Source organism: Vulpes vulpes, unplaced genomic scaffold (assembly GCF_048418805.1).
Source record: "Vulpes vulpes isolate BD-2025 unplaced genomic scaffold, VulVul3 u000000657, whole genome shotgun sequence".
In the NCBI taxonomy this organism is placed as follows: domain Eukaryota; kingdom Metazoa; phylum Chordata; class Mammalia; order Carnivora; family Canidae; genus Vulpes; species Vulpes vulpes.
Genome location: NW_027325810.1, coordinates 409025 through 434407, shown reverse-complemented (window position 1 = coordinate 434407; position 25383 = coordinate 409025). Strand labels below are relative to the sequence as shown.

The window sequence follows — 25383 nt, the reverse complement described above, 5'->3', positions numbered from 1 at the left end:
TGGTCACCGTGCAACTAGAACGTCCTCACCTCTCACCCGACTTCCAGGCTGGTCGGTGTGTCCTTGTGTCGCACTGGGCCTCGGCAAGGCCATACTGCTCGGAACCTTGCTCAGCAGCTTCCTCTTTTTCTTGTTAAACTGCCTTGAGTGTATTCACTATAGTCCATCTGCACTGGATTGTCATATCCCAGCAAGGCTGTCCCTATGCTTGGCCTCAATTGCCTTTTGTTCCTGACAAAGTTCCAATGTGACAAAGTATCCCACTAAAAGGTGTAGTCCCCTGACCTACTGTTGCTCGCCCACCAGAATCGTGTTCAATAACCATCACCTTCTTCCAAAGCGGGACAACTAACTCTAATGAGATACAAACCTTTGCCTCATCCGCGTTCATGAGCTGCCCACATAGCAGGAACCCCTCGTACTGGCTCCAGGGAACCACTGGCTCTGGGAGGTCTCGGAGGTAGAGCTTTAAAAGGGAGGCCACTGTGTGCACATCCGTATCTCTGCAAAAAAATAAGCAATGTCCTTTGAAAGTGAAACTCCAGAACATTCCTCACCTCTCCCTTGGTGATGCACTGAACAGAATCCTAGGTTCCAAAAGGGAGTTTTGCAAAGGAGAAGAGTCTGATAAAGATGTATTCAAACAAAACATCTTTGCTAATCTTCTTGGGAATAATGATTCCCAACACTTTTTCCTTTATCTCTTCCACCCACCTCAAAAGTAAGTTCAAGATCTACCTTTCCATTAATCCTATTAAGTTATTTTTATCTTTTTTCTCCAAGTCACCTTTTTTGCATTCTCTACTTAGTCTCTAATTTTTCCTGTGATTTTTCCTCCATTTATATCCATGGCCCATGATCTCTTTAAACTCTCTGAGAGCTTAAAACATTTCTGGGATTCATTCATCTATTTGCACGATCATGCACTCGGTCAGTAAGTATTGAGAGAACCTACTAGCTTCAAGATTCTAGGTCAACCACTGGGATTTCAGCAGTGAACCGGAGGGATACACACGACACTTGGCCTGATGGGCCACAGAGCCATGCAGACTCAAACATTATCAAGTCATTACAATATTGTGACGTTAGTAGCACAACAAGGAAGTCCAGGGCCTGGGATGTATGGAAGTATGAAAAAGGGACACCCAATGCAGAGTTGGGGAGCGAGATGGGACAAGATTGGAAGAGTGGCAAGGAGTTACAGCACGGGGAAGGGAGCACATGTACCAGCCCAGAGGGTGGGGAGCAGAGACCCTGCTGCAGAAAGAGAGGCAGCATTCAGATGACTGCCTGTTCACTGAAGGAGTCTTGGGTTTTTCAGCTCAGCTTCTCCAGTTTACCACAGGAATGGGCAAACCATGGCCCAGGAGTTGAATCTGGGCCACTGCCTGTATCTGCACAGCCCCTGAGCTAAGAATGAGTTTCATGTTTTCAAATGGTTGGGAACAAAAGTCAAAAGAAGCCTATTTCACGGCCTGGGGAAATGATGTGAAATTTGAATTTCAGCACCCATACGGTGTTCCCGGAATACCATCATGCTCATGCATCTTTGCATCGTCTCTGGCTGATTTTGCGCTGTAACTCTGCTAAGAGCAGAGCCGAGTAGCTGCAGCAGAAACCATCTGGCCTGCAGAGCCTCGATGTTTCACACATAGCCCTTGATCAAAGTCTGCTGACTGCTCGTTCATAGAGCTAATGCATTTGTTCTGCAGCTCTAGAAGAGAAAATAAGTCTGGATCTACCGTATGTTTGAGGTTCATTAGTGAAGCGATTATTTACTTCATATTTATTTACCTCATATAAAAAAAAATGGTGTTCTTAAGCAACTGTCCTGGTTGTATTTTGAAAAGCTATGATGCGGTAGGAGGTTTGGACAGCTACGGGGTGTCCTGGGTTTCAGTGATGGGGAATGTAGAATCGGCCGCGTAGACGTGGCTCCCGAAGAAGGGACAGGAGGGGTCGGTTTGGCCAGAAGGAGGAGAAGAGAAGAATGGAGGGAGCAGAAGCAAGAGCATCAGGACTTGACTGTGAACTTCTGTCTTGACATCCTGGGTAAGCTTTGTCGTTGGCTTTTGCCAGCCCGTGTTCGGAGCTGTCTCCTGAAACGGGGCCCCCTTTGCAGCCTGTGGGCTTCTCTTCCTCAGAAGGAGAACTCGAGCTGGCACGGAGCCCTGACCGTGCTCCACTGCTGCCGCAGGAAATTGGGGCTGGGAACCATTCACTTAAGGTGGGGATTCTGGAAAAGCCTTCTCTGCTGAGTCACTGCCTAAAAATATTCCTGGGCGAAGCCCTCTTGTTAAAATACACAAGACGTTCCCAAGAAAATGGTGGAAGGACAACCAGCTGACAACTTTGCGGGGGGTGGGCATTCCCCTAAAGTCCCAGAGCGGCTTCTCCTCAAGCCCCAGCATTGCAATCCTCTCTATGGTTTTAGAATCCAGGGCCTCTCCCTCACCCCGCCTCCAATTATGCTCCCCAAGCCCCTCAATTCTATCCGAATGTCATGTGAATCGCTCTCAGTCCCACCCCCACCCCCCAAACACTGCCCTGTTTCAGAAGGCAAGGCCTTTTGCCAAGATCCCGCCCCAGCTTCCTATGTGGCCTCCTGCCTCCACGCGGTTGGTTCCGTTCTCTGACCTTCCGTCCACTGCCTGGCACAGCGCCCCGCACAAAAAATAGACCCAAGCAACGAATGTCGCAAACAACAATTTGAAGTAAGAAAATATAGATAACACATTTTTTTTAAAAAAAGAATATTTTAAAGATAAATGACAATAACAAAACCCACAAATGACTAGGTAGTTCCATCAGAAGAAACTACAATAGCAAAAATATCCAACATTAGAAAAAAAGAAAGGGCTGTAACCACTGATGTAGGGTAGCTGCTTCAAAGCTATAGCCAAAGAACGCAATTATCTGTGTAAAGCATCTTGGAACATTTAATACCAGAGGAAGCTTCCCGATTCATTTTATCGGGGGAAGACAACGCTGCTTGTCCTGGCTAACTCCTCGTGCCTGCTTAATGTGTCTGGGTGAAGAGTCATTTCTTCTTGGAACTCTCCCTAAATCCACTAGAATATGTCAAAAGGCTCCTGTTCTGGGACATCAGTGTGTATTGGGGCTGGGAGGGAGGGGTTGTGCACGAGGATGGTGCAATCCATCAAGCATCTCACTCTTGCTTTTGGCTCAGGTCATGATCTCAGGGTTGTGAGATCGAGCCCTGGGTTGGGCTCAATGTGGGATCTGCTTAAGATTGTCTCTCCCGCTGCCCCTTCCCCCACTCTCTTTCTCTCTAATAAATAAATATATATATTTTTTGAAAAGGCTCCAGTTCCAAGTTCTCGTGGTACCATCTAGTTTTCAACTTGAGCGCCTAACACAATAGAAATTATACGATTATTTCTATAAATCTCTGGTTTAATGTCTGTGCCCCCATTGCAACAGGGCCAGAGCAGTTGCCACTGTTAGAGTCTAAATTTCCAGCATGATTTTTCCTGAGTTTGCTATTCCTTCACCCCAATGAAATATCTTTAAATGGCTTTTCTTAAGTCAAGGACTAAGGGCAACTCAGGCGCCAGGTTAACTCCTGAGTTCAACACCTGAGATTAGCCCAGGCACCACGAGCGGCTCTCCCTGGTAGCCCTGGCCTTCAGATGTGACACATCTGCATGTTCCTCACAGAAATACAGGCATCAGAGGTGTATTCGTTCTGTGGCCAGATAGTGTCCAGCTCAGCAAAAACTTAACAAAGAGATTTTAACTTTTATATGCAAATGTTTAATGAGAATCAGATACAGCTGCACTAGAATCTGCCAAACAATAGCTCCTTTGCCTCTCTTCATTCCAGTGAGACGATCTGGGGCATCTCAAACCACACATATGACAAGTGTAGGGGATCTAGATGAGTATCCACAAGGATTACATAGACCCCAAAATCGGCCCTGGGAGGACTCTCAAGAGTCCAGGGTGACCCTTTCTATTTCTAGGTGTGCAAACTCTACTTCTTGGTTCTGGGGGTGGAGAGGTCATGACGAGCTAAGTTTCCTTCTTTCAGCCCCAAATATTTCACAGGAATCAAAGACTATGACTCCGCCACCCAGGCTGACATTATAGGTACATAAAATCAAGCCCAGGGCAAGTGTGTGAGGAACACCTGCAATCCTGGCTCACTGTTCACATTGCTTTAGCAATAACCCACCTGTATCTTTTTGATCAACTCAAAGCTAATGAAGAGCGGAAGAAGAAAACTGGATATAAAGGTGGCGAGCTTCGGTGAACAGGTGCCTGATGATGAATCGCAATTTATAGCGCTGCTGAGGGCTCCGTACACTTGGTGCCCACAACCCGCTGTAGTTCCAGTAGCAACCGCACCCGGTGCTTCCCTGTACAAGTACAGCCCCCTTGGTAAGTCAACCTGCTGCACGCCGACGGCGGCAAAGCCAGTCAGTGGTGGTCCAAGCTCAGGCCGTGGCTGTGAGACCCGAGAGAGCAGGTGGCATCAGAGATGCTGCAGAGGGAGAACGGCCATCGCCGGTGGCTGGGTTGGACGGTGGGGCGGGGGAGCTCATGGCACTTAGCTGTTCATGATTTTCCCAGGATCAGCCCCGTTCCTAGGTCCTTTTAAATAACCTCGTGGGGAATTGCAACCTTTGGGAAGCAGGTAGGGTTTAGGCCTGTCTCACCAAATCTTGATTTATGGGCTGCTCATTTGGAAAGAACAATGGCTCTTTCTTGCCAGTGGGACAAGCACACGCAGGCAACCAGGGCAAATATTGCACAAGAGGCGGAGACTGTCCAATGTCGGGGTGGAGGCGGTACTGGCTGATGGTGGCAGAGCTGACAACCTCGGCGGGGCAGCCGGGAGGTGGGGCACAGGTAGGCCATGATGAGAAGAATTGCCACTACAGCTGCTGTGCCCCCCCCCCCCCGACCTGGGCAACCTCCACGGGGGACACAGGGGAGGATGCCAGCTGCCACAGCATCACGTACTCGCTCCGAAGAGGCACAGAACTGAGTTCCCAGGTGGACACCACTGTGTCTCCCAAACCAAGCAGAAGCCCTGGCTCTGGCCATTTTTGGAAAGCCGAGCCCTCGGGCACAGACATGGCACGGGGCTTTGAGCGAGCTCCCGCCTTCCCCGCTCCTGCCTCAGCACCTCCCCAACATCCCCCGACTGCCCGGCAAGGCCCGGCTTCGGGTTCACAGCATCGCTCACTTAAGTGGTCGGTACAACAGGAGGCTCTCTCGGTTGCCAGCGGGGCTCTGGGGGCGTCTGCGAGTCCCCCAGCTCAGCTGGTAGAGGGAAGGCTCCGAGCCCACTGGGGCTGGGGACGGCGGGCCCAGGGCCACGTACCTGTCGAAGGAGGGCCGCTCCCCGGCATCGAAAGCATCTCTGAGTTGCTTCACCAGGTTGTCCTGCCCAGGGAGCCGGAAGATGCCCTCTTCATGTAGGCCGTGCTGGAGGATGAACTCTGCACACTTCTCCACCAGGATGGGCACCAGGTGGGGGCCGAATTTCTGCTCATAGGCCACCGTCTCATCCAAACGTTGGCCAAACACAGCTGGGAAGAGAAAAACAGGACCCGCTCATCGCTCTGCCCTCCGTTGGATGAACTGAAAGGTCAAAGTGCCGCGCCTCTAGCTAGACTCGTCCGTGTTACCTGTAACCCCAAAAGTTTTAGTGCGATGGTGCTAAACAAAATATAGGTGACGAGTTGCCCGTGACGTTTCCTAAAAACGTCTAAATGTGGAGCGTTCTCTGTCACTCTTTTTCTCTTGACCCGCATTTTTACTCGGCGAAGATAACAACTTGCTTTCACTGAGCACCTGTGGTGTGCTAGGAATCGTGCTGAGCGTTTCGCACGCTGTTCCATTTCACCCTAACGGCAACCCCACAAGGTAGTAGGACTGTCACACTCACCACTCGCTGAGCCTCAGAGGCGCTACCCGACTTGCCAAGGTCAGGCCCCGGGGCATGGTGGTCAGAATTCAAGCCCGGGCAGTGAGCTCGCCAGAATGTGCTCTTGGCCGCGGCAGCAAGCAGGCAGTTTTGAATTTTGCTTGTGTCATAGAACATCGGAAAATAACAGACCATCCCGGGGACGTCTCACACTGTATTAAATCGCGGCGCTTTGCATAATTTAGATTTTCTTGTATGTTTTGCTATTTTTATTTTTCTTTAAGACTTATTTATTTATTTGGGAGAGAGATGGAGAGAGAGAGGAGTGGGAGGTGGGGGTAAGAGCAGAGGGAGAGGGAGAGTCCTCAAGCAGACTCCCTGCTGAGCACAGGGCCTGACCCGGGGCTCGATTCCAGGACCCCGGATCATGACCTGAGCCTAAATCCAGGGTCGGTCACCACCCAGGCGTCCCAAATGTTCTACTATTTTTAAAATTGCCACAGTGAACGTGCTTATCCACCTAGGAGGGTTCCTGGAACGTATTCAGTGCAATGTATAATTTCTAATTAATTGCTTAATTAATTAATTAACGTTTGGATGGGTGAATGTAGGCTTTTCACCCTTTAGAACTATTTCCTTAGGGCAAATTCCCACAGGTAGAATTACTGGGTCAAGTGGTTTGAACATTTTTATGACTCAATGGTATGCAAACTGTTGTCCAGAAACATTTTTCCAAATGACACCGCCTCCAGCAAAGCATGTGTGGACCAGCTCTAACTCAGCCCTGCCGGGCCTGGCCCCGTGATCCACACCCCTGCCCTGCCCCGGGGTAACAAGGTTAGTGGTTAAAGCAGGACGGTTGTTGGCTCCCCGCCCTCCCCCCAGAGCCCCATGCCCTTGGACTCCTGCAGGCTCAGAAGACAGGCCTCGGCTTCAGCTCTGTCCTGCGCCTCCGTCACACTTCGGAGCCCGATACCCCGACCCACTCAATTCCCAGGGCAGGGCTCCCCGAAGCCCTTTGGTTTTCCCCATGGTTCTCCCTCTGGCTGGTCCCGGGCCCAGCCTCGCTAGTGTGAACCCGCTCGCTCCCTCACTGCCCCCAGCCAGGCAGCGGGGTCCCTTCTCTGCTGTGCTCGGGCGCTCCTGCTGCTCCCCTTTCTAAATCGGCTCCAATTTACCTGAGCCCACACTGCCCCCCACGCCCCCGCCCCCCGTTTGTAACAATCATCCACTTCTTCCCCAGGTGTCACAGTAGCATTTTCCAAATTACCCCTCAAAGTCCATCATCCCAGCAGGTGAGCCAAGGAGGGAGACGGGGTGGTCCCTGTGCTCCCCACTCCCCACCAGGCCTGCTGGGCTGCCGTCTGCTTGATGCACCGCGTCTCAGTGAGACTGTTTGGTTAAATACTTCTGACAACGTTTGAAAGTTGGGGCTGGCTTGGTGGGTTGGCAGTTGGTCTGGCCCCCGCCCCCCTCTCCCGTCTGACTTCAGGTCACGCCCCCAAAGGCACCTCACCCCGCTGTTTCCCAAACCCACAGAGCTCTCCAGTCATCGTTATGCCCTTGCATGGTCTTCTCGTCGCCCGGTCTGCTCACCTCTCCTTCCATGTCTGCTGGACTTGTATTTGTCTTCCTTGGCCTGGCTCTAATGTCATCATAGACATTATCCACGTCATTATTCACGTCGTGATGACATTATCCATGTCATCACCTCTGACAAGCTTTCCTTGACCCCCACTTGGGAGATCCTGTCCCTTCCTTCTCAAATATCCCCATCCCTTTTGACACTGTACGGGATTATTCGTAGGTACCCACACCCTCTGCATGACTAGGCTCCCCGGAGCCAGAAATACGGGGATGCCCTCTTTTCATCCCCAGGATGCAGCACCGGGGCCTGGCACAAGGTCGATGGTATGTTTTGCCAAATGACTTAAGAGTTATTTCATCTTTAAGCAGGTGCTTTCCATGATTGATGACAACTGTGGCATCTCTAGCTTAAACACTAGTGAGATCTCCTCGGTGAAGGATTCAGCTTCACACGAACATTTCCTGAGTGCCAGGGGCAGGCCACGTGGAATGGGTAATGCAGACAAGAGAACGTAGGACACAAGTCTTGCTGTCAAAAAATTTACTCTAGTTATACGAAAATGAAATGAGGGCAGCCCAGGTGGCTCAGCGGTTTAGTGCCTCCCTTTGGCCCAGGGCCTGATCCTGGAGACCCGGGATCGAGTCCCACATCAGGCTCCCTGCAGGGAGCCTGCTTCTCCTCTGCCTGGGTCTCTGCCTCTCTCTCTCTCTCTCTCTCTGTCTCTCATGAATGAATAAATAAAATCTTAAAAAAAAAAAAAGAAAATGAGATGAGCGCCTGCAATATGGTGGGAAACGGTCAGAGAATGTCAATGGCAGGATAGACCCTGGTTTCACATAAGCCTGTGAAAGGAGCTGGATAGACATTTGGAAGAAAATGATTGAAATGATCTGACTTCAAACATAGACCACGTGTGTGGCGTGTGAGGAGCACCTCAAAGGGAGAGGCAGACGTGTTTCAGAGCAGCTGAAACTCAGGCTCAAGGGGCTCCCTGGACTCTGATAGGGAACTGCCTCCCAGACACAACCTGGGGTGTTCATGGTGACGTCAGAGCTGCCAAACGGGAGCTCCATTCCTGGGGTCCCAAGGCAGATGCTCCGTTTTGCAGGTGGCCTGGAATCCAGCTCCTCCATAAACCCACTGGGTAACAAGTCCCGTAGTTTTTCTCCCCATCCCAGCCTCTCAGCCTCATCCTCTGCTTATCCTCTATCCCTCACAGACCCCACAGCCAGTCCTTGTGATGCCACTGTCACCGGTAAACCCACTTCCCAAGCCTCCTGTCTCCTCCATCACCTCTGCTCTGCTGACTCCCAGTACCCTCCCCAGGCCTTCGTCTGGTCACCCAGAGCTCCCAGGGAGCACAGTATTCCATATCATGGAAGGTTATATTCCCAAACTTGGTAAAACCTTCATTCCAAACCCTCCCCTTCTGCTTTGCATTCACCACCCTTCCTCCCTTCTGTCTCAGTGGATGAACGTGCCCTAAGAGGAGGGCTTCATGAATTAACTCCCTCATTCCCCGTCCTTGCATTTCTGGCTCCTCTGTCCATCTTCTCGCAGAGGAAGGACCCTGTGCTTTCCTCTAAGATGTTGCTTTTCCCGCCTGTGTGTCCCATCCATTTGCACCTCTTACAAGACTTCACTGGATCTCTTTTCTATCTTAAATTTTTCTTTTTCCAGTCGGAAGAGCCCAAGTGAGTCTAAGTCTGCCAATTTACCGAACAATAACTTCCTACCCCAGCCCTCAGACAATCACTAGTTGCCTTCCTTCTCCTCATCAGTAGACTCGTAAAGGAACATGTCTGCTTCCATCCTCACAGGCTCTACCTCTTCCCTTATCGACCTCTCAACTCATCCCAGGCCCAGTCTGCTTTCCTGAGCCCACATCTTTCCACCCAATCCACTCAATAAAGTTTCCAGTGCCCTCGTAATGGCCAGACACAGCCTATGTTCATTCCATATTTGTCTTCCTTGGCCTGGCTCTTCCTTGGCCTGGTCTTCCCTGAAGACTCCTGATGCTGCTGATTCTCCTTCCTCCTCAAGACTTTCTCCCTACGTCATGACAAAACCATCTGCTCTCATTCAGGTCCCATCTCCTTGCTGGCTTCTCTGCAATCTCCTTTACTGTGCTCCTTCTTCCACCTGTGCCTTTAGTGCATCACCTCCTGGCATTCCAACGTAGCTGTCTCCACCCTCTAGACATTTTCTTTGACAAAGGTCCTACGATTCTGTACATTTGGTATCACCTACAAATGGGCAACTTGTAAATCCACCTGTCTGGTCCAGATTGATCGATCACTCTCTCTCTCCATCCATCCACCCATCCATCCATTCAACCTTTCTCATCCAACATCTAATGGCAGTTCTCCCAGTGTCTTCTCCAATCTCACTCTTGTCTCCTCCCCGATACTCCCAAATCACGCTTATGGGCCTTCTTCCCAGGCAACAGCATTCAGTCACTCAAGCAGTCAAACGTCAGGCACTTTCCTAGGCATGGAGAATACAAAGCAATCAACGCAAGGTCCCTGCACTCACTGAACCCCATTAGCAAAAGTGTGTGTGTCAGGATCCTCTGCAACACCCTCCCGTTCCCTCCAACAGATCAACACTTTCTAAATTAAACCATCTCTCTTCTCTGTCGAAATTATCGTGATGGTTTCTTTTGCGCCTCTGTTTCCTGTAAACTTCTTCCCCTGGAATTCACAAAATCATTCAGCAAATACGAACTGAGCGTGTGCTGGGGGCCAGCCTCTTCGGTAGCTGGAGATTATGATTAAAAGAATGAAACAACAACAACAACAACAACGGTCTTTGCTTTTGAACATGCTGGAGCTCATACCCTTCCTCCCTCTCCCCGCCTGGACACCTGATGTTCCTGCAGCAGGAGCTTCAACCGTTTTCTCATCAGAGGGAACCCGTGGGTCCCTGCAGATGTTGTCTCCTGCCACTTCCCACGTAACTTAGTTCTAAACGTGTGTCTCCTCCCCTGTCTGCCTCCAAGGCAGACAGCCCGCCCGGCTCACCATCTATTTGTATTGCCTGGCACAGAGCCTGGCACGGGATGGACCAGTCCTCGAAGAGCCGCCGCCAGCGGTCTCTCCGATTTCTCTCGCGGCCCTTCTCTCCCCAAAGTACTCTGACCAGCACTTGCTCCTGTCAAGGAGATCAATGGCCTTTACATTTGTAAAATCAAGAGGAGTCGAATTCTCAATGTTCCTCCTAACTGCTCTATCAGCACCTTGTGACATCGCAAATCCCTCCTTCTTAAGACCCTTCCCACCTGGCTGTGGGCACTTGCACTGGCTTCTCCATGTATCTCGTGGGCCACACTCCCTCAGCCTCCTCGGATGACTCCTCCTTCTCCCCCGTCCTCTGAATGCTGGAGCGTCCTGGGCCTCCCTTCCCTCACCCTCACATGCCCCCCCAGCACCCCCACAGCCTTCCTACTGCCCCTACAAGGGCGACACGGGACCTCACACCTCCCGCTGAGAAATCAGTCAGAGCCACTCCCTCCAACAAGGCATGGCCCCTACAGGCTCCAGAGGCAGCAGGACGCGAGGGGAGAAAGAGCCTCCTGCTTTGCCTTAGTTTGCTTCAATCAGGACGTGGCCACTTGCCATCCGGGGTCACGTGTGAGGAGTCAGGGGCAGAAGATCTCCCAGGAGCTCCCAAGCCCCCGTCCTGAGTTACAGCCACCTCTGACTTCTCAGTCCTCGCCACCGCCCTTTGATCCTGCGTGGACGTGAAAGAGCCTAGAGCCCAAGGAGACTAGGGAGGGAGGAAGACGGCAGCCTGCGGGATGCGAGGCCCCTGAAGGCCACTGTCCGCCCCAGGCCCCCCGCGCCGTGGCTGCACCCACTCCTTCAGCCAGAGCTAGCACACCTGCCTCCTGCCCTCCCAGCCCGCCGTTCACTCCCGACTGCTGCTCGCTCTGTACCAGGCACTGCCAACGGAGGCCCTGCCGTCGCAATGGGTGTGAAGCTGAACTGACGGATGGATTATGATATATGATGTAATAATTCTAATTACGAATGCATTTAATTAGTTCAGCTAATTTCATGAAGTACCCTAGAAGCTTTCATGCGTGCTTTCTCCTAGTCCCCATAAGAACCTCACAACGTAGGTACTGTCGTTCCATTTCGCAGACGGATAAACTGAGACTGGGGTTAGGAATGTCTCCGCCTTCATACCGCCCCGTGATTCTAGATTCAATACCTTCATCTCTCTGGCGTAGAGCCAGCGGAGTACAAGCCTCCAGGTGAAATTTTAGGGATCACTAAGTCTCGGGGGGAAGGAACAAGGGCCGGCGGCTGCTCGGGGACCCCCGCACCCCAGACCTCCAACTTCCTCCCCAGATTTGCAAGGCCACCCCAGGACCCTGAGGCGCTTTGGGGAAGCAGAGCAGGAGGATTCTGAGCTCGTCCCCCTTCCCCATCGCCCAGACCCCCCCACCCCCACCCCGCCTCTGGTGCAGCCCAGCCCCCCTCTCCCGCTGGCCTGGCACCCGCGCTGGCCCCTGCGTCCCGTCCCCGGGGCTCCGCTCCAGGACGGCTCCAGGACGGCCACCCCGCAGGACAGGGACGGGGAGCTGGGTAGAGCACCTTGCAGGGGAAGAATGGAATCACAGAATAGGGAGGAAATACCTTTCTTCCGGAGCTTGGGGGTTTTCCTCCTGAAATTCCAGCAGGAGAGCTGTGCCAGGGCGGCAAGGCCACGGCCCAGGCCCCAGCGCGGCGACCTGAGGACGTGAGGCATGGCGAGGCCGCGGAGCCACGGCGGCCTCCCCCCGCCGCCCCGCCCCAGGACAACCATCCGGCTCGCTCAGCACCTGCCTGCAAGGCCGGAGATCGCCGATCTGTCCGCACCTGCCCGGGCCTCCCTGGCCCTGCCCACACCTCCTCCCTCCCCGCTCACCTTCACACGCGCCGCTCGGCCTTTAGAGAGCGAGCTGAAGCCCGCGGGCCGCCCGCCCGTGTAAGCGCCTCCTGTGACTCAGCAGCTGATTGTCACCTGCCACCCGAGGGCTAGCACGGAGGTGGGGCAAAAAAAAAAAAAAAACCCAAAAAACAACAACATCCGGCGCACCAGCCCCGGGCGGCCTCGCTAGCACACCTCCCTTCCTGCCCTCCGTGTAGCACCGCGTGGGCAGGAGCACGGGCCTCCGCCCGCCGCCCCCACCCCCCACCCAGAGGCCTTGGTCCAGCCTTCGGAGACAAGGGTCCCCGGGGGGTGCGGGGCACCGGGCTGGTTCCCCTCCCGCTGAGACTTTAGCAGACACCGCGGCCTCCCTGCTAGCCGGCCCAGGGACTAGGGATAGTCTCAGCGTTGGGGGGCTGGCGGGCCACCAACCTGAGGTCCACCCCCTGTTCCCGCAGATGCTGGGAATCGGGGACTCGACCACCACTGCCCCCTCCTTCCCTGTCGTGTCCACAGCCACGTCAGCCCTGCACAGCCCCTTCCGCCTCCACCAGCACCGCCCCCACCCCAGCCACCCAAGGGCCGAGGCCACCATCCTCAGCGGGGCCGCGTCCATGCGTCCACCCCCTGGCTCGGCAGCCTGTCCTCCCAGCCGAAGGGCCTGGGCGGGAGCTGCTCCTCCGGCTGAGGTCCGTTCCTCTGCGCCCCCCTCTGCCCACCAGGCCTCCACTGACCCTTCGGATTTAAGCTTAATCATCACGAGTTCAGGGGAGCCTCCCCCAATCCTCTTGCCCAAGACATTTCTCCCCCCAGTGCATTCCGCGCTCCTCCTTCAGGGCCTGTCCCAGCCGTCGGGGCGCACGGGCTCACCCGCTCCGTGTCTCCTGCTAGACGTGAGCTCCGGAGCAGGGCATCGGGGGCACCGCCGCACCCCCAGGGCTAGCACCGCGCTTCGCACCTGGCACACGCTCAACGGATATTTGTTGAGTAAGTGAATAAATAAGGGTCTGTCCCGGGGGCGCCCGGGGGGCTCAGTCAGCTGAGCGCCCGCCTCTAGGTGTTGGCTCAGGCCGTGATGTCAGGGCGCTGGGAACGAGCCCCGCGTCAGGCTCCGCGCTCAGCCGGGGAGTCTGCTGCAGAGTCTCCCTCTGCTCCCTCTGTCCTTCCCCCTGCCCGTGCTCGCTCTCTCTCTCTCTCTCTCTGTCAAATAAAATACAGAAATCTTAAAAAAAAAAAAAAAAAGTATCTGTCTCATGATCCCCAAAGAAAAGGGGATCGCTGAAAATAAGTAAAAATCCTCCTTCTTGGGGAGACAGTAAAAAAAAAGAAAGAAAGAAGAAAACCCATCCTTCTTAATGTCCCTTTTAGCTAGAGAAAAAGACTCAGGGGACGCCTGGGTGGCTCAGTAGTTTAGCGCCGCCTTCAGCCCAAGGCGTGACCCTGGGGTCCCGGGATCGAGTCCCACATCGAGCTCCCTGCATGGGGCCTGCTTCTCCCTCTGCCTGTGTCTCTCCCTCTCTCTCTCTCTCTGTGTCTCTCATGAAGAAATAAAATTAAAAATCTTAAAAAACAAGAAAACAAAACAAAAATAACCATGGGCCCCGGCCCCGGGCCTACCGGCAGGCCGCTCACACCAGAACTGGGCACAAGGTAGTGCAGTTGCTTCCGTGCCCAGCAGCGGCCTGAGGAAAACAGAGACGTGAGCCTCTGGGGCAAGAGGGACAGGCAGGTTCTGAGGGAAGCCGGTCTGTGGTGCCGCCGCCCGCTGCCTGGGGTGGGACACAGAGGTGGGGTCGGCGCGGGGGCCAGGGAGGACAGGACCCTCCCGCTAGGGAGAGAGAGACAAGTCCAGAAGTCCAGATGGGATCACCTCCCTTCGCTTTCTTCCACTTAAAGCAGGAAAACTTGGAATTGCATCCACAACTTCCAGGGGGAAAAAATTAATCTCATTTTCCCAGCCCGGCCCTTAGGAAAGAACCATGCAGGGGGCAGGCGGGGTGGGGGGTGGAGAGAGAAATCGGCTTGGCCAGGAAAGAGAAGGCTGAGACATCAGGGTGCACCAAGGTGCTGCGTCCCAAGGGGGACATGGGGATTTACTCTAAGAAGTGTATTTTTGGTCTTTTACCCATTTCCTCCTGGGAACTCCCTAAAACTCCTGGAATTCGCGGTGACGAGAGAGATAAAGGTTGTCTTTTGTTATGTTAATGAGGTGAGTTTTTGAAAAGCACGTGGAACCAACTGAAAGCAAAACCGACACCAACACCATGGAACCAGGGTGACAGGGTCAGAAAGCGCAGCCCCCCTGCCCTCCAGGGAGCGGGAGGGGCTGGAGATGCAGTCGGCCACTAACAGCCAAGGATTTAATCAACCATCGATGCACCAAAGCGTCCAGAAACCCCAGAAGGATGTGGGGGGTGCGGAATTTCTGGGTTGGGGCCGCCTGAAGGGCCTGAAGGTCGGGGAGCGTGGCACTCCGGGAGGGCGCCCCTGACCCCGCCCCCGGGCACCTCTTCCCTGGGCTGTCCCTGAGTTCTGTCCTTTTAGGACAAACCAACCGTCTAACCAGCGAGATGCTTCCTGGAATCTGGGAGCCGCTCTAGCAGGTGACGCGCACCCGAGGCGGGGCGGGAGGAGGGTCTGCTCTAAGCCGGGTGGCCTGAAGCACAGATCCCGGCGGCACCTGAGGCCTGCGGGGCAGGGGCAGGGGCAGTTCTTTAGGGCTGGGCCCTCAGCCTGTGGGGTCCGATGGCATCTACCTAGAGACAGCATCAGAGCTGAGGTCAGTTGTTGGACACGTAGCTGGAGCCCAAGAATTCCCGGGACGAGTGGACATGGCCCCAGAATGGGACGAGGTGAGCGGAATGTTTAGGGGCCGAGGAGCCAAGGGGGCGGTGGGGTGTGTGGCTCGTCCCAGAGGGGCTCTACGTCACAGGGTGGGTCCAGTAGCCGGGCAGCAAAAGGACCGCAGGCGCCGGCCGTCGCTCTATCGGAACATTTTTCTGGAAGTTTCCACAGCTTTTAGCAGATTCTCTCAGACGTCTACAAACCATAGAGGGTCTCCCCAAAGCTCACCTTCGACACATTGGGAGAGAGATGGTTCTAGAGGCGGCCACCCATTAACCCAGTGATTTCCCAGCTGGTGGTCGTTCAGCAAAGAGCAGAGCCTGCAGTGTAGACCCCGGGGCCACCACAGATGGGTAGGCCACCCCTGCCCATCCCCGGCCTCGGGCACCATTTAGATTCTGGGGAAGGAATTCCCGAAGCGGATGGAAGGCTCCCTGCAGCCCGGGGAGACCAACGTCAGGCAAACGAGCCAGATACTCAGTACGTGGGCAGAGAGAGAAAGGAAGCAGGAGCGAGGGGAAGGGGGTGGGAGTGGGCCAAGGAAGGGACCCCGCGTCCCCCCGGCTGAGCGGGAGGCTCACGGAGGGGGGGTCCCAGCAAAGACCTGCCAAACGCCGAGTACCCAGCCCCGAGGCTACCCCGGGGAGAGAGGGTTCCAGAAGGAGCACAAGGCTGCGTGCCTGATAGGAAAGGCCTCGGGGGTCGGGGGGAGGGGAGAGCACATGGGTTTCCAGGCCATCGCTGGGGTTTAGACGAGACGGTAGGGCACCTCACAAAGGATGGAGGTGGCGGAGGTGTGAGGAGAGGGAGGTGCCAGTGGGAAGAGCCACGGGAAGCCAGGAAGCCGCAGGAAGCTGGGGGTGTGCGCTGCCGGTAGGCGGGCCCTACAGGTGGGAGGGGGGCCCTGCAGGTGGGGCATGCGCTGCAGGTGGGGGACCCTGCAGGTGGGCGGGCCCTGCAGGTGGAGCATGCACTGCAGGTGGGGTGGGGCATGCACTGCAGGTGGGGGGGCCCTTCAGGTTGCTGGGTGGGGGGGGAGGCGGGCCCTGTAGGTGGGTGTGCCCTGCAAGTGGGGGGACCCTGCAGGTGGGGGGGACCCTGCAGGTGGGGGGGGACCAGGCCCAAGGCCCCCTCCAGGTGGGCCCAGGCCCGGTGCGCGGGCCCCTCCACTCATCAGCTACTTCCTCAGGACAGAGGTTTCCCATACAAGCAGGAGGAACCAGGGTCTGGCTTGCCTGGCGGCCCCACCCTGGACTCTGCTGTCTTGAAACGCCTTCTGTCCCGGGACGGGGCGTTCGGACTCAGCGAGAGGCCTGAAACATCTGAGATGCCACGTCACGGACGAATTCTGTTCTTTGAATAAATAAATAGGCTTCCTCTGGACTTCCCCCTGCCCGCAGGATCTCTGCTCGATTTGCTTCTCAGGTGGTGCGGCGGGGTAAAGGAGAAACCCCCGCGTGGATTAGAACCTGGGAGGCAGCTCGCCACGGCCGCGCGGAGCCAAGCACCATCTAAGGCACACAGACGTCGCCGTCGGGGCAGCATTTTGACTCAGAATAAGTGCACAATCCGGCGACGGCCGTTGCCCTTGTCCCTTGTCGCTGCAGGCTGCCTAAAGCCCTGGGCTGGGGAAGGCAGGAAACGTGGACGGGGCCCACCGTCTCGGGGCAATCAGGAGGGTCACAGCTAAGGCCATCCAGGCTGAATGGGATACAAGGGAGCTTTCCTCACGAAAACCCTCACCTGGGACTGATGAGCACGGCCCGAAGCACAGTGTTTAGGACCTGGGAGATGGGTAAGGAAGCCGTGCTCCTCCTTTGGTAACGGGATGGCGGGGGCGGGCGTTCTCGAGCTTGCGTGTCCCATCAGTGACTCCTTTCCTCCCAGGCCCCGCTAGGCAGGACCGCCCCCTTGCCCCAGCGCCTGAGGCTGCACAAGTGGTCTCCTGACCCCAGCGAAGCCCGTGGAGCTTCTTTCCCAGGAGGCTGGAGTGCGGAGGTGCAGGCTGAGCTTGTCCCTGCTGTGCTTGGGACGGAAAACAGCAAAGCTGGGGCTGGCACCGCTGTCTTGGGCCAGGAGGAAGAACGGGGGCCGCTAACCACGCAAAAACAGGCAGGCACGCAGGGAAAAGCAGAACGCTGAGCTACGTGGCCCCAGAGAAACCTACAGAATAAGCTCCGGGCCCGTGGTCCACTTCTCTGCCCCAAACCCTTGACTCCTCTCGGCAGCTCTCCCATGGCTTCCCTCAGTAGCTACCGTACCAACCCAGTAAATCCCTCTCTGTGATTTGATTTCCATTTTTTGTAACCAAAAATCCCTGAAATGAATCAATACGACAGCACGAAAAAAAAAATACCCTTTAGCTACAAAATAAAAGGTATTAAATTGTATATATTAGAATCCCTGAAATGAATCGATACAACAACATGAAAAAGGAAAAAAAAACCCTTTAGCTACAAAATAAAAGGTATTAAATTGTATATATTAGAATCCCTGAAATGAAGCAATACGACAACATGAAAAAGAGAAAAAAAAAGCCCTTTAGCTACAAAATAAAAGGTATTAAATTGTATATATTCCATGCTTGTCATTCTGGAAAAAAAAAAAAAAGGAATATATATATGAATACCACCTGGAAAGAAAACATAAAAATTCCTCCCGGTGGTTTCAGGGGTGATTATTTTCCTCTATTTTTTTTTTCAAATTTTTGCAGAATTGTTATCGTGCTCATAATTTTTTAAAGAAACCATTGAGCAACCCAATAAATATTTAATATTTGAGCTGTAAAGCACCCTCCCCAGCACACACACACACAGACTTCCAAAAATAATAGGCAGAACAGTTGATAAATAACTATATCCAGTTATCATGGAGTTGACACAAAGTATGTTCCTAAAAAGTTGAGGGAAAGTGGCCCCTTGAGATCTCCCATATCAGTTTTCATGCCTCTCATGAAAGGAAAAAACATATTGGGTTCGCCTGTTTGTTAATTGCAGTTTGTTCTTGTTTTGTTTAATTTTTTACGTATATTCGATTTAGTTAACAGATGGTGCAGTGTTAGTTTCAGGGGTAGAATTGAGAGGCTCATCAGTTGCACGTAACACCCGGTGCTCATGCCATCACGTGCCCCCTTCATGCCCGTCCCCCAGTCAGCCCGTCCCCTCCCCGCGCCCCTCCAGCGACCCTGTTTGTTTCCTAGAGTTGAGCGTCTCTATGGTTTGCCTCCCTCTCTGTTTTCATCTTATTTTTCCTTCCCTCCCCCTATTCACCTGTTCATCTGCTTTGTTTCTTAAATTCCACATGAATGAAGTCACATGGTATTTCTCTTTCTCTGACTTTTTCCACTCAGCACGATACCCTCTAGTTCCATCCATGTCATCGCAAAGGGCAAGATTTCACTCTCCTTGACGGCTGAGTAACACCCCACGGCACGCGTGTACACCACCTCTCTTTACCCATTCATCTGCCGATGGACATCTTGGGCTCTCTCCGTATTTTGGCTATTGTGGACACCGTGTTAACTGCAGATATGTTTTTCACGGCAGTTTCTCCTCCAGTGTGGACCCAACACCAGGGCACCCAAAAAACTCAACGCTCGAGCCATGGAACCCAGAGAAGCGCTCACCCTGAATTCACGGAGAACCTGTGAGCTCTCCCCAGTCTGACCACCCTAGTTTTGACCAACCGCTTGACTTTCCTGTGCTGCTCAGCCTCCCCTAGCTTTGGGCACGGATCTTGCCATCACCCTCTCAGGCCCCACGACCCCATAACTGGGCAGAGTCCTGGTGCAGCAGAACGTTGGTGCTTCAGGGCACCACATAGGTGCAAAGGGCCGCGGGCGGCCCAGCTAGTCTAGAGTCGGCTCTTTGAGGTCATGTAGGGGGGAGGCTAGATGCTTGGCGATGAGTGTGGCTTCAGAGTTGTCCTCTCGTGGTCTCCCCTGGACACTGTTCAAGGAGGGAGCTATCTATTGTGTCTGGAGCTACTAACTCCCCATCTTTGAGATGTCACAGACACCTGCCCAGGAACGTCCGCAGAGTCCTTACCTCCGGAGGGCGTGCCAGCGACTCTCCTAAGGAATTTAACCCACTCCTCCATTTCCGCCTGAGAGCTGGCCATGAGGACGTAGGAGTCCTGTCCTGTGCGACTCTGGTCCCATGAGGCTGGAGGAAGAAGTAATACTAATGAAGGTCTTGGAGTGGCAAGCGGCCCAAGGGAAGCAAAGGGAAACTAACCCTCAGCTGCTTCCTTGGTTCAATTAAACAAGCAGGCACATGACACAAAGGCATAATCTGCTCATCCTCAAGGGAACCAAAACTCTAATTCCATAGATAAATCATTGAGCACCGCTGGTTTGCAATTGGGATGCCCTGGGCTGTGATGTGCTCCTGTGGGGGAGAGAAGCCATTTCCTGCCAGAAAGGAAGAGGAGATCACGGGGCAGCGTCAGTGTTAGAGGAGACAGGCTCAGCCCGCACGAGTTTGAAGCTCGGGGCCCATCACGCCTTCACGGAGAGTTTCCCAAGCTGATGGGGTGGGCACGTAATAGGAACTCAGGAGGGAGGGACGATGAGCCTTTCTGAGTGTGCCTTTCTCACAAAATCAGTGCTTCCTTATTCAGAATTTCTACTCTCCTGCCTGCACGAGACGTTGTAAAAAGGGAGGTTCTCAAGACGTAGTTGATGGACAAACGAAGTTCGTTAGGACTTTATCATGTTCACTTTAAACCCACGATTATGCGGAGAAGGACAAACAGTGTATGTTCTCATTCATTTGGGGAATATAAATAATAGTGAAAGGGAATATAAAAGAAGGGAAAAGAAATGTTGGGAAATATCAGGAAGGGAGACAGAACATAAAGACTCCTAACTCGGGGAAACGAACTAGGGGTGGTGGAAGGGGGGAGGAGGGCGGGTGTTGGAGGGGAATGGGTGACGGGCACTGAGGCGGACACTTGACGGGATGAGCACTGGGTGTTTTTCTGTATGTTGGTAAATTGAACACCAATAAAAATTAAATTAAAAAAAATAAAATAAACCCACGATTATGGACAGACGTATGTAATGCTTCCCGGGTCTGTGTTAGCGAGTAGACAGAAAGGTGGAGGAAATGACGAGGTGGGGTGGAAGGGGAGAGGAAACCAAGAGGAAGAATGAGAGAAAGAGACAAAAAAGAAAAACCAGGACAGAAAAGGAGAAGAGCGGGGAGAAGGAAAGCATCAAGCGCAGGTCTTAGGAAGGATAAGAACACAAGGGCAACCCCTTTCAATTACGGGATTCTATTAAATTCTATTAATTAGATTCTATTAAAAGTGTCTATATAAACATCAACCCATTCTTCTCACAATGTCAGGGCCTTTCTCTCAAAAAGAGTTAGTTCCAGCACCCTAATTGTGCCCCACACTGAATTTTCTCCAAGGGCAACAAAAAAACCTTCAAATTGCCTTTGGTCCAGATCTCTCGAACCTCTATTAATATCACCACCACGTTCTTTTGAGCTCTGGAACAACCCAGTTCTGAATCTATCTTATCAAAAGGGTCATCAGCTCTTCTGACCAGAAGGGTCAGTCCATGGAGGCCCTTGACCACTCCTCAGAGCTAGGTGTTTCCAGAAGTAAAAGAGGAAGTGGAAAGCGGTCGGGGTGGAACTAAAGGATCCTGCAGCAATCACGGTGTCCCTTTGAAGTAGAATGGGCGCTAGGATCATTTCCGCGCTGCAGCTAATGGAACTCAAGTCCCGAGATGCAGACACCCGCCCGCTGGCACCCCGTAAGTTATATGGCCAAACTCAAGGCACGGCCCCTGCTCTTTCTCCCAATAGTTGCCACTGGCCCCTGCTGCTTCCAAAAATTCGCCAAATTTTGCCCAAAATTCGTCTGGCATACTTCTCCACCATGGCTGTTCTCCAGTCTACCCTGTTATCAAAAACATGCCTTTTCGGTTTACCCTGACTTCTGGGAGAGCTTTTAGTTTTGTCATTAGTTTTGTCTCTCAATGCGGTTGAGAAAACACCCTGCTCTGAGGATGCTCCTGAAGGGCTACGGACTCACCCTTCTGGTCAAAAAAAGCCAATGACGCCATGACACGACGGCGTCTAAATCAAGTCATCGCAAAGGGTAGAGAAGGTGACGCTCCATGATATGAGATGGGTTCAAGCGGTCAAAACCAGATGGAATTTGAAAATCTTCCCTAAATATCTATTATCTATCTAGATATCTTCCCTAAATATCTATTATCTATCTAGATATCTATCTAGATTTCCCTAAATATCTATTTGAAATGGTAAGTGGCCGCCACTGTCCCTACCTCAATCAGGGATTTTTTTTTTTTTTTTTTGGCTCTTTCTTCCATTTAATTATTCCATTGTGCTTAGTCCATCATAAGCCTCCCCTAGCTTTGGGCATGGGTCTTGCCATCACCCTCTCAGGCCCCACGACCCCATAACCGGGCAGAGTCCTGGTTCCCCATTAGACTAAGAGCACACGAGCTTGTTCTTTGCTGGATTCCCAGTCCCTGTCATAGGGCCTGGCTCATATACCAGGTACTCAGTGAATCTGTTGTGACATCTCACAAGGCGAGATGAGAATTAAATGCAACAAGAGGAAGAATGCTTGGTATCCCCGATGACTTCCCTGGGGTGGAAGGAGAACCGGTGGCGATTGTGTGAGAAGTAGGCAGGGAGAGGGAAGCGTGTCCTGCATTCCTGCCCGCCCCAAAACACAGTGTGACTCCAGTGAAAGTCTTCTCCCTGGCTCTCGTGCACCCAGTGCCGGTGGTCACAGAGGCCCCAGTTAGGAAGAGCGTGACAAGAAAGGAACTGAAACGTCTCTGCACCGTGAGTACGGAGGCCTCCCTCATTCTAAGTTGGGTGAAGACTTGACAATGATGCCTTAAGGGAACCTTCAGGAAAGTGGCTCCCACCTGACTACTACTGCTTTAGGGTTGTTTGTTCTTATGAGACGTGTGTGCGCATGTGCACGCAATGCACCTGCACACCCAGGAGACCGCAGCAGGTGTGAGTGATGATGAGAGGATAAACCCTCGTCCTGCATAACATAGCAATCCTCACGGGTCCACGGGCGCCCAGTAGGGTCACCCTCGATGGAAAGCTCAGGCTCTGGGACGCATGTTACCATGGACGCTTGCATCCCATGAACCGGTAAGGGGTCCTAGGACTAGAGGAATCTTGGGGGAAAGAAGTGGGGCTTTCTCAGAGAGGAGACACTAAAAAAATAAACTCTTTCTTTGGGGGTGGGGAGAGAGATGGACAGACCCTTAGATGAAAAACAAACACATAAACCAAAAAAAAAAAACAAACAAACCCACAAAGGAGTGCCCATCAGGAAGGAGGCCACCTGGGAAGAGCCGAACTTTAAAAAAAAATTTTTTTTTAATTGTTTTTCTTTGTTTTCTATAGTAGTAGCCAGTTTTAGGATTGATTTCTACGTTATACTTTCCTCTAGTGATCCCCAAATGTCAAGCGCTTACATGGCACTAGCGACATGTCAGTCACTACACCAGGTGAGCCCAATACGTTTTTCTTTAATCCTCACTGTCATCCTCGTTGTGCCCATTTCACAGACAAACAGTGGCAGGAAGAAACGAAATCACGTGCTCGCAGTTACGCAAATACGAGGTGGCAGGGCCCGGGTCGGAGCAGGGCGGGCGAGCTCTGCAGCGGGGTCACCTGTCAGGTGCGGCCACCTTGTGGGAGTGGTAGGGAGGGGGCCCGGGGCCACCCAGTTGCACCCCCCGCCCAGCAGCCCCCGAGCTCCTGGGGAGGCTGGGGCCGGGAGACGAGCCAGAGACCTGGATCAGGACGCCCACAAACATAAATGTCCCTCAAGACAGAGCAGGACAGTCCCCTGGCCCCAGGAGCACTTGAGAAGGGGGCGTTCACCTGGGCAGCAGCACCCGCGTGCGGCCCTAGCCCCGTGGCAGAGGCGTCCCAGCGCCTGATGCCTCTTTGCTGTCATTCAACCGTAATGACTCAGCCGTGCTGGTCACAGGCCACCTCCGACCCCGGAGACGGCGACATGTCACCGCATTCGTCTCCACGCACTGCTCAGCCTCGAAACTGCGCTGCCTGCGGCGGGCAGGCCGCGGCGCCTTTGGGAGCCCAGGCCGAGTCCGCGGCGTCCCTGGCCCCACGCCCCCGAGTCTCCCAGCTAGGGGATCCCACAGGGCCTCCGTCCCCGTGCGCGCTGCCTACCTGGGATGACTTCGAAGACAAACTTCCCTGCCTCCTCTGGGTTGGTGGCGATCTCCTTGATCGTGCCTCCTGGTAGGTACAGGCAGCCCTGAAAGGTCAAAGGTCAGCCCCATGAGACCAGCAGCTAAAATTACGTTGAGGGACAGACGGGAGAAGGATGGGCTGGGACGCGGGAGCCTCCCGAGGACGCGCCAGGCTCCTGGAGAGAAAACAAGGCCCTGACGGAGGGCCGAGGGGACGGGCCGGCGCTGGCGTCTGTCCGATGACCGGCCTCCTGGCCGCCGCCACTGTCCCATCCTCATAAGCAGCGCGGAGCTGGGCATGCCCCGGGCTCCCACCAGCTGGTCAGGCGGGCCCTCCAGCGCCGGCTGCCTGGGCCCCGGGGACTGAACCACGGGCGGCACCGATCCGGAGGCCGACGACTTGGCAGCAGCCCGAGCTGCAAGAGCACATCCCAGGGTTGGGCCCTGGGCCCAGTGCGCAGGATATGCCCCCATCGGTCCCGCAGCGCTCCCCCCAGCACATGTGGCCCCGCGCACCTAGCAGTGGGGGGACCAGGGGGCCTACATCCCCCGATGTCATGGGGCTGGGGAGGGACGGGTGGGAACTGGCCCCAGGGGGAGTTAAAGCTGACGGGGCAGGGACCCAGCAGCTTAGTGTCCCCTGGGAATGGGGACGAGAATCAGGGATGCTTGAGGCCAGTGAGGGTGAATGCAGGATGGAGGAACAGGGCCTCCCGCAGGGCTCAGCTGGCGGCCTCACCATGCAGGGCACCCTGCGGCAGGTGGCATCTCCCCAGGTGCCCTCCCAGCATCTCCCCAGGCCCCCAGCTGGCACCTCCCCTGGTCCCAGCCCAGCATCTCCCCAGGACCCCAGTCCCTGCCCAGCATCTCCCCAGAGCCCTGCCGGGCATCTCCCTAGGTCCCTGCCTGGTGTCTCCCCAGGACCCCGCCCAGCATCTCCCCGGGTCCCCGTCCGGCATCTCACCAGGTCCCCACCTGGCATCTCCCCACGCCCCCAGCTGGCACCTCCCCTGGTCCCTGCCCGGCATCTCCCCAGAACCCCGCCGGGCATCTCCCCAGGTCCTCTCCCGGCATCTCCCCAGGTGCCCACCCAGCATGTCCCCAAGTCCCTGCCTGGTATCTCCCCAGGCCCCCGCCTGGCATGTCCTCAGGCTCCCACCTGGCATCTCTCTGGGTGCCCACCAGCATCTCCCCAGGTGCCCACCACATCCCCCTAGGTCCCCACGGCCACTGCGTCCTCTAGTCACAGATGAGGAGGCCAGTCCTGCGGCGACTGCACCACGGGACGTGGCTCCTTTGTGCCCCCTCAGTCTCTATCGACGGCCAGGGTAGGCAGCGGCAGGTTCCAGCTGCGTGAGGGCAGGGGTCCCGGGGCAGAGTGGCCGCGAGGAGCACCAGAACCTCCACTAACGTCGAAAACAGAGGGCGGCCTTGGAAACTCCCGCAGCAAACAAAACCGGTGCAGCCAGACCCAGCCGGGCGTTGCTTACTTTGCAAGGCCGAGGTGGGTGACCCGGATCATTTCTTGCTTATGCCTCTGGAAGTCATGGGCAGAACTTGAACTGCAGTCACTGACCAGTTTCCTATCATTTAAGGAAATGCTGGAGCAGGGGCTGGGGTGGGGGGTGGGGGGTGGGGGGGAGAGGCAGAGGGAGAGGGCGAGAGGGCATCTCCAGCAGACCCTGCACTACGTGGGGCTCGATCTTAGGGCCCCGCGGTCCTGACCTGAACTGACCTCAAGGGTTGGGCGTTTACCGAAGTCACCCGGGGACCCTAAGGGAATGCTGACATGATAACTAACTACTCGCCTTAAAGAATAAGCAGCCAGTGCGCTCTCACTTACAAAGCTGCTTTGTAACAAGCTGTCCCTGAGCCTCATTCCCCGTCGGGGTGAGGGCTTCC

At 54.4% G+C, this 25383-nt stretch overlaps 1 protein-coding gene across 4 annotated transcripts in view; it reads right to left on the bottom strand.

The window, feature by feature from the left end:
* The window catches only part of ARHGAP25 (Rho GTPase activating protein 25), an 89563-nt gene that overhangs the window by 16202 nt on the left and 47978 nt on the right, over positions 1-25383 (bottom strand). For 3 of the 4 annotated variants that reach the window (XM_026017816.2, XM_072746149.1, XM_072746148.1), the window contains exons 3-6: positions 23459-23546; positions 19295-19411; positions 5354-5561; positions 371-503 (exon numbers count right to left, since the gene is read on the bottom strand). In XM_026017816.2, coding sequence (XP_025873601.2) covers positions 371-503; positions 5354-5561; positions 19295-19411; positions 23459-23546 — 546 coding nt within the window. Of the gene's footprint in view, positions 1-370; positions 504-5353; positions 5562-12130; positions 12381-19294; positions 19412-23458; positions 23547-25383 lie in introns of those variants that run through there. The other variant, XM_026017817.2, reaches the window with a different exon arrangement.